General features: G+C 36.4%; 2 protein-coding genes across 11 annotated transcripts in view; both read right to left on the bottom strand.

Annotated features, from left to right (window-relative positions):
* Positions 1–332: 332 nt before the first annotated feature.
* Positions 333–7,429, bottom strand: prdm14 (PR domain containing 14). Its single transcript, XM_064334430.1, has 9 exons — positions 7,175–7,429; positions 5,199–5,866; positions 4,860–4,913; positions 4,588–4,748; positions 4,134–4,404; positions 3,737–3,936; positions 2,559–2,660; positions 1,868–2,087; positions 333–1,508 (listed from the first exon to the last, which is right to left on the bottom strand). The coding sequence occupies exons 2-9, from the start codon at positions 5,803–5,805 to the stop codon at positions 1,330–1,332; spliced, it is 1,794 nt and encodes a 597-aa protein (XP_064190500.1). The 5' UTR covers positions 5,806–5,866; positions 7,175–7,429; the 3' UTR covers positions 333–1,329.
* A 2,771-nt stretch (positions 7,430–10,200) lies between these two features.
* The window catches only part of ncoa2 (nuclear receptor coactivator 2), an 83,737-nt gene continuing 79,741 nt past the window's right edge, over positions 10,201–14,196 (bottom strand). For all 10 annotated transcript variants that reach the window (XM_064333054.1, XM_064333052.1, XM_064333057.1 and 7 more), the window contains one exon: positions 10,201–13,488. In XM_064333054.1, coding sequence (XP_064189124.1) covers positions 13,477–13,488 — 12 coding nt within the window. In that variant the 3' untranslated portion in view covers positions 10,201–13,476. The remainder of the gene's footprint in view (positions 13,489–14,196) is intronic.

Consider the following 14,196-nt stretch of genomic DNA (forward strand, 5'->3'; position numbering starts at 1 on the left):
CTTGTTTTTTTCTTGATTTGTTTGAAATAACTGTAGAAATACCGATAGAGTTATGCATTGTGTGTCTACAGTGTCTTGGTGCTATGTGTAAAACTTTAATCAAATTAATTTAATTGTTTTATTTTAACATTACCATGAGACGGTTATGTTTCATCGCATGTATCATTATTAATATGGTGCTTTCTGTCATGATCACTTTGTGGGTAATCCTTTATAATTGTTTCAACTGAATTGCTTTAATGTAAATAATAATAAATATGGTTCTGGTAACATATTTTGCCGTTGGGAGTCATATCAATTAAAAACTAGAGTAAGGCTGTTTTCATGCCACTTGGTTTTATTTTTTAAGTTATATCTATTAATAAGCATTATCTTTCACACACAAACACTTGTACTGCTTTTTCAGCCTGTAGGTAACAACTTTACACGAACATTTACAGAATAGACATACTGTACATACTGTATGGCATGAACAACAACAGTAGGCCTAAATTGCATAGAATCTGGCATCTTTTTAATAGGTTGGTCAGGGGAACAAAAAGCTTGGTAAAGGTGAACTTCAAAGTTCATACATTTTATAAATGTTTGCTTAAAGGTGCATACCCGTGATGATAAATAAAATCAATTTGTTGGTATTCCCGCTTAATTAAATGCAACAACCACCTGGAATCTTTTTTTATATGACCGGGATCCGATTCCGTAAAAACATATACAAAAATGAAAAGAAAAAAAAAAACCTCAAAGCCATACTTGGAGAAAAATATTGTTGCCTAAGTTTACAATACACATGTAGAACTCTGAATGTACGGCAGTAAATTAATTAGCACAGTGTATTCAGTTTTATTCACGTAACATTTATTGACAAAACGGAATTGGTTCCATGTTTCTTTAAACTTGAAAAAAAAAAAATAGAAAAGGGGGTACTGCGTAAAGTAATTCAAACTATATTTCTGTATTTTTATGGCCAGAGGCTTTCATCGCTACATTGACGAGAAAACTGTTTGTACACGTAGAAATGTAAGAGAGGTAGCTCTTAGCTAAGCATGAAACTGACATAAATACAGACACACTCCTCTCACCCACACACAGATATATAAAACATTAGGCTACATCACACATTTAATAGACACGCATCAACACAAATAAATAGTTTTGGCAAAGCAACAATTTACTGCATCTTGCACAAATGTTTTAGATATTAAATATATATATTTTAACAATTATTAAATAAGAACATCGAGCTATTTTATTTTTGTAAAAAAAAAAGAAGAAAAATCTGTAGCAGCAGATTTAATCGTACTGAATGTGAGGTCAGTCTTGTCCTCACGATTAATTCCACGGTCGGTATTCTGGGTTTAGTGAAGTAAGTCCAGTGTATGAGTAATTTTCAGCCAGTTGATTTAGTGTCCTAGAGCATTCTTTGCTTATGGAAAACAAATCAACATCTTCTGAAGAGTGCTTTGGCGAAATCGGTGACGGAAGGGTAGCATCTAAAAGTGGTCGCTCCGCTAACAGAAGGAAAAATATTTGGAATAAATGTAATTAAATAACATAATTTCCTTAAGGATCTGCAGAAGTCATTTCAAAATCATTTGTCATTACAATATCAGCCTTAATCCTTCAGTTATCAGCGGAATATTCAATTGTAAACATATCAATCTGTCAGGATTCAGGATATTTTGAAATAACGCATCAGAATGCAACCGTAAATGTAAACATCACTGCAAACGAATATACGATTACATTGTTAAACAGTTCTTCTCAGCATGACAATGGGGTATGGTTAATTGAAGGTGAACATATTTCCATAAACAAAAACGAAATTGAACTTCTGATTGCGTTTTACATACATTAGAAATCGACCTACCTTTATGACTTTGCATGTGATATTTGAGTTCTTGTACTTCCTGGAATGCATTTCCACATACTTCACAAGCGTGTGGTTTCTCTTTGGCATGGGTTCGCCTCACGTGACTATCGTGAGCAGCGTGAGAGGCGAAGGCTTTCCCGCAATGCTTGCATTTGAAAGGCTTCTCACCAGAATGCTGCCTTATATGCGTCCGTAGGATGCTTGAGGCCGTGAATGCCTGACAAAACAGTCGAAGGTTACATGTATGGTTATTCTTTTTAGATGCTGTGTTTTAAGTGCGACACTGAACAGTAAACGCTTCAAATATTTAATAATTTACAACACGTAATTAGGCTTAAGCAAAAAAGTTAAGAAATGAATATTTGAATTAGGGGTTCAGACGTTTGCTTCGAATATTCATCTTAATAAAGTGATTTGAACAAATAATAAAGTAAGTAAATTAGATACACATAGAAAAACAAACAAACAAACAAACAAACGAAGAACATCGTTTGTTTGAATGCCATGGAGTCAAGGCGCAGTGGCTGCCAAAAGAAAGAATTGCTGTACATCTGGCATTAATTAGCATGTGCCACCTCAGAGTGTGCCCTTGTTAAGGGGCAAAATAAGTACTCGCTCCATAAATCGCCATTTGATTAGAAAATACTAAATGGAGACCTTTCCTTGTGATTCAAATGTATAGACTTACCTTGTTACAGTAAACACACTTGTATGGTCGCTCTCCTGAGTGCACGCGCATGTGTTTGTTCAGGCTGGAAGACTGAGAGAAACTTTTTCCACACACAGAACACTGCAAAGCAAATAGAATAACGAAATCAGTACATTAAATAGCATAACGTATCTTGAATACATATGCATGAGAGAGAGAGAGAGAGAGAGAGAGAGAGAGTAGTATTTAGTATTTAGAATTTTAGGGGCCAATTTTACAGACACCGATTAAGTTTAGTCCGGGACTAAATTGAGTTTTGTATGGAGAACCTCTATTCAAAAATGAATTTAGCCTAAGACTGCGCTTAATCTATGTATGTGCACCTGGCCCTTGGAATATCTAAATGAACTAATAAGAAATAACTATACATATATAAGTTACATAAACCATAATATATATATATATATATGTGTGTATATATATATATATATATATATATGTGTGTGTGTATATATATATGTGTGTGTGTATATATATATATATGTATATATATATATATATGCTATTGTAAAAGTTCACCACAAAAGACCTGCTATTTAGAGTAAACTACAGCTGGCAGGTTGTGTGAGCTTAGACAGAGGCCAGTTACTTCTAGTCTTCCTCAAGTAGGCCTACTCATACTGAGGGAAAAACACATCCCTAAAGTCCTGTTTTTTACTTTTGGGATGAGGGTTTTCCTCTTATATCATGTGCATCTAATTATATTAGCAACACAAGTTATCTTTTCATGAAAAAGCATATGTGGCTGTGAGTTAAAGTGAGAGAGAGAGCGAGAACAAGAGAGAAAGAGAGAGGTGTGGGGTTTAAATGTTTAGAGCTTCATCAGCAGGCAGTACAATACAGAACAAAGAGGAATTAAAATAAGGAAACAAGAAATTATATAAACTAGGGTACATAAAACAATAATATAATATTTACTGAAACTACATTTCAGCACTGCACGGTAGTCCCACTACTTTGTTAAATGGGAGCTGTTCTTTCAGCACTACAATGTGCACAATTGAATGACCGAATGCTGACTTCCAGTATAAGACCTGCAAGAAAACCAAGTCACCAACAACACATGGTTTAGAAAACTCCTGACCAATACAACACACACACACACACACACACGCACAGTCGTCGACATGAATTACAATTTTTTTTTTTTTAATTACCTTGTGAGGCCTGTGTTTCTCGTGAACGTGCAAAATGTGAATCCTGAGTCGATCTCGCTTTTCGAATGACCGGTCACAAAGATGACAGGGGAACTTCCTGTCTCCCTGATCCACGCACCGTGTGTATTTTAAATGTTTATCTCTGTAGTATTTATAGGCGAAGACCTTCCCGCATCGATCGCATTTGAAACCCTCTGAATCTACGAAAACAAAAAAAAGACACGTTACAACCTCTCTCTCTCTCTCTCTCTCATATTTTGTCATGCAAACATAGGCCTTAGCAAGTCACAGACTGCTTATATTTGTAATACTATAAAAGTGATTATCAAATATGTTGCGTATTTAGGCTATATATATATATATATTTACATACAACATATGTCACAATAAAACTGACCTTCTGATGAAAGAAGTGTGTTTCGCTCGTTGATCATTTCCTTCAGTGTCAGTGGGATTCCAAGAAATTGCACATAACAGTCACCATACCAGACAAGCAGCTCTTGCTGTGGTCGAATTTCCTTACAGGTCTCGTAAAAGATCTGACTCTGGCTTTGAATGGCTATGAGGTTCTGCTCCTCTGGAAATCGGGCGCACTTTACGAGAGACATCCAGTTCCCCGAAGATCCCCTGCCGTCCACAAAGTGACTCAAGCGCCCATTCTCAAAGATCTAAATCAAGGGAAAGTTTTCATTATCATTCCACGTCATTATTATTATTATTATTATTATTATTATTATATATTTTTTTGCAGTAGTAGTAGGAGGTAGTAGTAGTAGCAGAAGTAACATTGCTTTCGTTGTTATAGTTGCTGTTACAGCATCAAAATATGTCCAGAACCGAGCATTTCTTACCTCCCACATCAATGTATTGTCATCATACGTCTTGATCTCGCTGGTATTCACTAACTTCCCTTGGAAAGGGCCAAACCTTGTCCCTTTTGGAATGGCGCTTTTGTTTGCAAAAACCCCATAGTGCGGAACATCTCCATACTTTGTCTGAAGTATACATAATCCTTGATTTAAAAAAAAAAAGACATGGATCATATACGGTGGTTTCTATGCGGCGATTTCAATTTTACGTGCCGTCACTGAATAAAGTACACACAACAAGTTAGAAAACTTACCCTCAGGTAGTTCGAGTGCTTCTGTATCCAGGAGCTGAAAGTGATTTTCAGGCACTATGAAAATAAAAATATGAAGGAAAAAAACTCACAATGAATATTAATATTAATATGTTCGTGCACTCAGTATCTCTGACATTTCCTCACGTCAAAAATCGTGAAAACGCCAGAGAAGGTATCCAGGATAAACGTACAGTTCTAAATGGTAGTTTATATATTTTCCCCCCGTGAAATAGACTGTAAAATGCTTGGGATTAAAATGATAATTTATTGAAAAATGTGTCTTTATGAACAAACACCAGTTATTATTTTATATGTAGGCTATTACAAAGAAAATATTACCTGTGTTTCCAGGGAAGACCAAGCCAGATATGGCATGGCCCGTGTTTTGCTCCTGCTTCTTAGAATAACCGTAGAGAACTGTGAAGAGATCTTCTTCACTGAAACAAAAAGTGTTCGTTTTCTCAATGATTGAATTGGAGTTGCGCAGATAGAAGAAACTGTCCTTCGAAGGAGAAGACGATTTCTCGCTCGATGGACTGCTGAATTCCGACAGTGATCCAGCTATGCGTCCGGCAGCTCTGGTGACTACTTCCTCGTGCTTGGAGTACACGGTATGTTGGGTAGGCGGCATTCTGTTGAAATACGGAATGCTTGACACGTTATAGACTTGCTCTTGAAGGACAGATGTCTGGTGGCTATTGTGATTGAAAAAGGACGGGACTCCATTGAAGCTGAAAGGCATAACTGCTTGAGTGTCCGTGACCAGCCGTCCGAGGGACTTGAGAGGATGGAAGATACTCTGTGCGCTCCTGAACACATCCATGAACTGCGAGTTGGGCACCGTACTTGGGTAGTAACTGGATACTCTGCCAGGATTGCTTTTAACAGGTTCTAAATGGTAACTCCGATCCCTCGCCGTGGGGTTGGTTGACACAGACAACGACATCGTTGCAGGCAATAGATCAGGATTGGAATTGAATGAACTGTAGCTCTGGTTGCTATTCCACCTGGAAGAAAACAGTTATTAAATTGAAGCGAATTTCATTAATATAACAACAACAACAACAACAACAACAACAACAACCATAATAATAATAATAATAATAATAAGAAGAAGAAGAAGAAGAAGAAGAAAACGAGAAAACCATCCCCAGAAAAAACATCTGTTCAAATGAACGAAAAACGCATGCAGATTAGTTTAATCATTATTTGAATGGTGTATGTGTCAATAATTAATAATGTCACAATTTAATAAGACTTAAAAAATATCTTAAAGAGGTTACATTTATCTATTATATAGCTACTGCAATAGGCTACATCTAAATTAAAAATCTTCACCAGAGAAACCGTTAACGTTTTAATTAATATATTAGCATTAAAGAATCCAACTATTACAATATTAAAACACATAGCCCTTTTTTCTCACCGGTTAAACAAAGGACACAATGCAAAACAATGTGGCATGTCTTGCAAATGGAATCGGCTAATCTACCATGCATTTCCAAAACAATACATAGCGAAATTTCTCATTTCTTCGCATGCTAATTCCTTAGCTTTCTAACCAGAAGTTAAATGGTTCAGGACAGGCTCTTAACAATTGGCTCCTATTAGAAATCGTCCACCTCAGTAACGAAAAGGTTGACGACTAGATAGATTCACAGCCCGCAGCAAATTCCTACTGATATAATTGAATTGGTAAAAGCTGTTTGGCAATAGAATGCAGGGCATGATTGTTTTAGGAAACTATAGCTATAAAGTGTGAAATAGTTTAATAAACGGAAACGAATTCCAAGAGGAAAATCCGTTCAACAATGCTCTAATTTGAGCCTTTGATTGTGTAAATATTTAACTTAAATATATGAGCTAGTATTAATTTATCTTTTTAGTAACCATTTACGTAACATACAATATTATTTAATTTGTTGAGACTGAGTAAATATCTAGGCGTACTTAAAGGAGTATTTTATATAACAACATGAATCGATGGAAGCCAATGACTGAGACAAATCAGGGTCGTGACATTTAAATGAAAGAACACCAGGTCAGCGAAAAGGTCAGCAATAATGAAGCCATCAAAACTCTTTCAAAACGCATTAACTACCGCGCGTTAAATAGCTTCGTACGGGCATTCACCAGAAATGACAAAACCTCAATAGCCTAGTCCTGATAAATGCCCGTAAACAATTTATCAAATGAAATGCAAAAACGCATACATTTGGACCTTTACACATGACAAAAAAATCACAAAGAAATGGCGTGTCACTAACAATTTACTCAAAGCATCCAATAGCTGAAATTATAATAAAGAAACTTACCATTGAATAATTTCTTCACAGACATTAAACGGGGGGTATGCAATCCATTCCTCCTTAATTGGCAACGTTCTGGCAAATTTTTGATAACAAGAAATAGAAAATGCTGAGGCAATCGCTCGTCAGCGGTCTGTAGGGTACTGACAGACACTAAGAACTGTTGAGCAGCTTGTTGTATGTTTGTGGCTTCTCGTAGGACTGACACCGGACAGTGTCGAGGAGTGGATTGTGCGGAGTCAGGACCGGGGAAGATGCCATTCCCCCTTCTTCGCTGCCATTGGTCAGAAACCAGACCACACAGAGCATCAACATAAACCCAGAGAGACTGTGCGTTAACTTGTTATCTTTGCACGAACTAGCTCTGCTTTGATCTCTCCCTTCTTTGCTATTTTATACATCAGTTCTTCACGTAGGCTATTTGCAGTGCACCGGGTGAAATCACAAGGATATTTCAATCTGTCCCCGACGCCGCTCTGCATAGCACAGTACACAACCTGTAATAATATCAATTTTACAACAATATGGATACCATTCAATTACCAATGCAATAGAATGCATATTATCAGGGAATGCAAGCGAATCTATGCATTATTTATATAAAATATCTATCACATCCATGGGAATTGGCAAGAACGTGAAACACCGCTTAAACACTTTACTAATACAAATGAATAATTTTGTATTCTTTTTTTTCACATGGCTATTATTGTTCGATATTGTTGCAATGTGGATTAATTCTAGATGACAATGACAATGTTTCATATATTTATACTGTTGTTCAAATTATGATATTTGGATACAATCACAAGTATATTGCGTTGGTATTCCTTTTTTATTTTTTCCATAATGCATTTAATAAAGTGCTGTCTATATTTATTTTACTTACAGAAAATTAGGATTAAGACATTTTGCACGAGTCAGAATCTGTGCGCATATCGTTAATATCTCAAAACAATTAGCCTATTTAAATTTTAAAGAACCGTTTTCAGATAAGATGTGCTTTATAGCCACTGCAAACAAGCATTTTTATGTAATTGCCGCGTTCTAATCGTGTTATGACATCCTGAATTAGGAAAATCACTTTGCTGTCATCATTGGACATTCTTACATTAACCCATAGGAAAATCAGGTCCCTCAAAGTCTTTCTTAAAAGTATTTAAAGTGAAACAATGAATATTCTTTCTGCTGTTGGAGTATTGGATTAAATCATGGCATGGTAGCCTAGAAGTGAGGACAGGAAATCTAGGCTACTAAACAAAATAAACTACGAAGTGTTAACTAAACATTTGACGAAAGTTACCAACATTCGGCCCATTAGTTCTGCAGAAAAAAATAAAGACGGAAAGGTGCATAATGATGTGGTTATGTGTACTATAATCGTCAAAATACCTAATTCATATTTACAGATATGTTCATATTTGAATAGAATTTTCAGTTTGATATATTACCAGACTGAACTGCTCAACAAGTACAAAACCGACTGCGCCATTTTAATCAATCACAAGTGCTTTAGAATTTTCTTGATGAGTTCTCGCAATATCTGTAAGCCTATGCAATCATAGACAATCATAATAAAATAGAAACGACGCAAATTTTAACAATTATGTTTTCATTTGAACTCAAATACATATATAGATATAATGCTTGGTACATAGTGAGATGCACTAAAGATGCCATAAAAATAAATGGACCTATACATAATTGTTTTAACTATTAAACACACATCGACTATAACATGAATAACATTACTAATACTAGGCTACTGCTACTACCAAGATAATACTAATACTAATACTAATAATTTGACTAAGTTATAAGCTAATAAGTTAACTTCTTCATCGATATGTACATGTATACTGTTTCATTATTTGTCACCGAAGGATCAAATGACAAACATTTATTTAAATACGGAAAAAATCTCGTGGACATGTATAATACAGAGAACACGTCACAAACGGGACACGTGCAGGAGGAGTTATCCACTCTTAGATTTATTGTTTTATTGCTCGCTCACGCGCTTAAACCAAACAGTGTTCCTTTTCGTGGACAAACAAGTGACAGCACTACCACCCCTAAGGTTAACTAAGATACAAAAGAGCTGACGATGGCAGTACCACGGGTGATGACAATTATGGAATAAAGGAACACACAATCGTATATTAAGTATATTTTGCAATACTAAACCAATAGTACGTTACAGGTGGTATGCTTGACTTTGGCTTTTAACTGTGGGGCTGTAGATAGTAGTAGCCTATATTACGAGGACTCTCATTATAGTTAGAAGAACGTTACCTGTGTTGAATCAAATATTCTTCTGTCAAACAAAATTAATTTTAATTGACTAGCTTTCAAAGCTTTTCTTACAGTAAATCTAAAATAAAAAGCACATTTATCAGAACTGACTGAATCGAACAAAGACATACGGTACAATGAAATGTATCATTATGCAAAGCTGTCTAGTCGTTTGTCTGCATAGTTATACAATGCATGCATGTCTTCCCTTCCTACTGCATTCATTCTCAGGAGTTGCCTTGAATTAAGCAGAACTCAGTGATAGCAGGGTCAGTTAGAATCGTTAAAATTAAGTGGGTCAAAAAAAACTGAGCCATTATGTTTCAAACTGGTCTTTATGTGCTTCTGAAAACATAGACTATGAAGTATGACTGCTCAACTTTAAATGCACAGCTCGATATGGGGTAAACTTTCTATGCTGAATTTAAGGTGGGACTTTGCAATGTTTTTTTTTACTTACAGCACAGGGCAACAGCCAATCTGTCTCCTGTCTATCAAAAAGTAAATACATGAAAATATACAGCTGTTTATCACGACCCATGCACTATTCATTTTATTCTGTCCAAACTGATTTGTACATGTGAGCCCTCACCATGAACTTGTTTTCATTTAGTTGTGGGGGTCCAAGGTAATGTAACTGGAAATGTAATAATGCTAGAGAACTCCCATTCTCAATGCCCAACCCCCTCCCCCTCACCTAGCCAAAAATAGCAGTCAGGACATTCAATTACATTCAATTAAAGGTTGCAATAACAGAATTCTTTATTTACAATGGTATTATTTAACATCAAATAGCAAATAGCATCAGCAAAGCAATATTAGTCAACAACTTGCATAAATGTGTTTAAATTTCTCTCAGTATATCTAACTTTGCATAAAATGCTCACACTAAGATTACAAACATCGATGCAGGTGAACGAGGTGATGTTTAATGTGAACAACACGGCTGGAAAAATACATCTCAGAGCCTGCAAACACTGTAAGCTTTCTCCAGAAAGTCCAGATATTTTACATATTGCTTAGATTTACCATTGCATCATCTTTTTCATACAAACCTCACAAACAGTAAATGAGAAACAATTGTACAAATAATATAACCCACAAACTGATCACAAATAATACATGGAGAATGAGCAGTGATAAGGAGCTGAATCTGCCATAGAGCAGGCCCTTAAATCTGTATCCAGCAACAAATACAAGTTTGATTGATGATGCACTTGTCCGGTATTGTACGCAATTCACTATACAAATATAATACAACTGACAACTTTATAGTAATATACAAGACAGAAAATCAGATCTAAGGCATTATGCTAGGTTTCAGCATTTCAAGGTTCTTGCATTTAGCTCTAAGAAATTGGCAGACTATACAAAAGAAAGAAATTTTAAAATTTCCAAAATGAAAACCAAAAGTAGAGACAAAAGTTTGTTGATTTTAATCAAAGCCTGTATGATATTTTTTTTTGTTGTTGTTGGAGGCAGTTTTTCTAAGTCACAATTGCCCAGATACAAACACTAGAAAAGGTTATTGAACCACACGAACATGTCATGGCTTATGTTTATTTTCAAAACTGATGCAATTCTTTGGATTTTGCACGGGGAGCGTTACACTCACTTTGCTAAAATTGGCTGTTCCAAGATGTGTATTTTCATTCATTTTTACTTACTAATTCAGAACACCCAAAGATTGTAAAAAAAAGGTAATTAATCAACTGCATGACAAAATATCTCCAATTATATTTTTGCAAGATAAAGCTTGTCACTTGTGGAAAAAGTTAACCACTCATGAAATTCCATGTAAGAACCTTAGCTTTGAAGATTGCAAGTAGTGTCCATTATTCATAAAGGGCGGCTAAAGCTATACCTACTAGATCAGGTATATTCTGACAATCACAGTATCTCCAGCAAACATAATGTGTTGGGCGAGCCTCCACATTCACTCCAGTTCATCCATTCACTCAAGACCACAGGGACTTTTAACATTTTGCCACTGCACTTCTCCATTTAGACAGAAAAATAAAAACACTGCATGATTTTTAGAGGCAGAGAGCATAGAAGGTATTGGGCCGAATATCTTACCTGGAAAGCAAATAAATATATATATATAGTAAGGATCCTTCATATTAGCCATGACAGGGCTGGAAAGCTTGAAAACTGATTCGCCCAAATTTGAATAATTAAAACAAAAGGGGCGGGAAATTTGGTTGGCTTGTCAGAACATCTTTGGGGGAACTGCAAAGCTGAAGTCAAACTGCTGGCACGGCGCTGGGACACAGGAAGTGGGTACGCCGACAGGAAGGAGGGAACGGCAATAGGCTGAGATGAAATGAGCACGACCGTTTCGGGTCTTAGAGTGTGATGAACGGCCTGTTGAGGCAGCTCTGGGAATTGTAGTAAACCTGGTTCAGCCTCTCTTGGGAGACCCAATTGCTCAGGGATTCAGGGCTTGAGTTGAGAGTGAACATGGTAGGGCAAACGTCTTGACTACAAAATACCGGTAATACCCAGAAGTTGGCTATGTAACTCCTAGCACTGTCCCCCAAAAATGCTGCTCGTAATGACAGAGGTACGTGTCGATTTGGACTTTTTTAATACAAACTGCAATAAAAAAGTGTCAAGAGATTTAATACTGAATCAAACAAAGGAGCAAAATGCACCTCCAGAAAACTGTACAAAAATTATAAAACAAAAGATTCTCAAGTAATAGTTATTGCTTGGTTACACACACCAGAACAGTTTGTACCTAGCAGCTTGTATCTAGCACTTCACTCCAAATGACAAAAAAGCACACTTCAGTATTGGGTTATGGCTGTGTTGTGTTTTTCCTTTCTTTCATGGTTTCTATGCTAAAGGCTTAGAAGCAAGCGATAATCTATACACTGTGTACACTGCATACCCCTCCCCAATAAAAATAGTCTTTTGTGAATAAATCTTCACCCCACCATCCCACCCACCCACCAGTACCATTGGAAACAGAAGCAACCATGAGAGTTCAGCCTCTCACCACCTCCAACTTGTGAAACAGCATTCTTATTTCAGAACCAGTTTAAGACCAGACCAGAAAAAAAAAAGAAAAAAAAATTAATTGGTATGTACAGCCTATCAATATTTCATGTTTCTAACCATAAGATAAGTTTAAAACCGTTTCTGAATCTACTGGACCAAAAAAACAAAACAAAACAAAAAATAAAAATATTAATTTCCATTACAATATTAGCACATTTCCAAAAGAACCATTCTAGGGTTCAAAACACAACAGTACTTTCTTGAGCACCCCTGCCAATTCATAATGTTTTATTTTTCACCAGTGACAATTTCATAAAGTAATGGTTTACAAAATGAAGAGAAAACTATACATAAGAATAAAACTTAATTTAATACACTATAAGCCTCTCTTTAGACTAGTTTAGTCTTATAGTACAAACTATTAGAACAACTTTACAAATTTGTTTATGCTCTTTAAACCATTTTTGTTTCTCTCATGATTAATTTAGGAACCATTTCAACTTCATTCTAATATCTTAATTTCACACTAAAGGCAAAAAAAATTGATACAATTTGGAACACTGTCAAAGAATTCAAATGTATTTTCTCGTCTTCACCCCTAATATGGAACAGAAGAAAAAAAAACGGGATAAAAGCAGAAACTGTTCAGATTTTCAGATGAGACAGAGCGTGTGGCCATCGTCCCCAGAAAGGAATACATTCATTTGACGAGGGTCCCAGGGCCACGACCAAGCTTCTGTCATTCGGGGGCAGACCTAAGCCACACTACGGTGAATGCGATTAACAGACTGTCTGGCTTTCGGGGATGTGAAGGTGAGTGCGGGGGGTTCGAGTCTGGGCCATCGCCTCCCAGCGCCTCCCTGGGAGAGGAGGAGGCGCAGGAGGTCCGGACATGCGGTGGAGCTGGTCTCCTCCGACCGCAGACCGTCGGGTTCGAGTTTTTCCGTCGGACAGACACAGACCTCCTGCCCCATGTTGCAGAGCTGATGTTCCACCAGTGACCCCAGTCAACAATACTTCTGCAAATGAACAACAAGAGTTTAAAGACAGCACATTCAGCCCGATAACAAAGCAAGTAATCACCAGACACTTTACGTTGTTTTTAAAAGTCTGTAAATCAGGATGACTTCAGAGTTTCAGTCTTAAAAAAATACAATTACAACAATTTTCCTCTAACAGCAACGCTAATGGGAGAGTGCTAAATTATTTACAGCGGACAGTTATAACAGCACTCCGTGAAAATAAATCGAGGTGACGAAACTTTCATGGCCTTTGGCCTTATACCAACATTCTTTATACCAGGTCCAACATTCTTATAGTTAAATAAATGCTGCAATGTGTTTAAAAATTCATACCTTTTTACAAGGCCTAAAAGCTTTATAATTTAAACTGTATTAAATATACAGTCCCTATACCAGTGAGAAAATATGAAACTCTGGAAACATCATCTTAAAGTTACTTTAATTTGTTCAATGGAGAATTTCCAATGCAAATCGAGAGAGAAAAGAATGACCAAAGCACCAGCAATGCTGACAGTGCGTCTAGATATGACTTGAAAAAGCAACAGGAGGCATAGTTTTTGCAAAACTGTGCTAAAAAATGGGATACAATCGTTCTGTATGGAATTTCAATATAAAATGGCAGAGATGGCAGCAATATATTGTAATTCCTATGGAGGGAGTACAGGAGAGAGATTTGGGATGCTTTGTGCGGGCTGGAGGACTCAC

This window comes from Anguilla rostrata, chromosome 4 (assembly GCF_018555375.3).
Source record: "Anguilla rostrata isolate EN2019 chromosome 4, ASM1855537v3, whole genome shotgun sequence".
Lineage (NCBI taxonomy): Eukaryota > Metazoa > Chordata > Actinopteri > Anguilliformes > Anguillidae > Anguilla > Anguilla rostrata.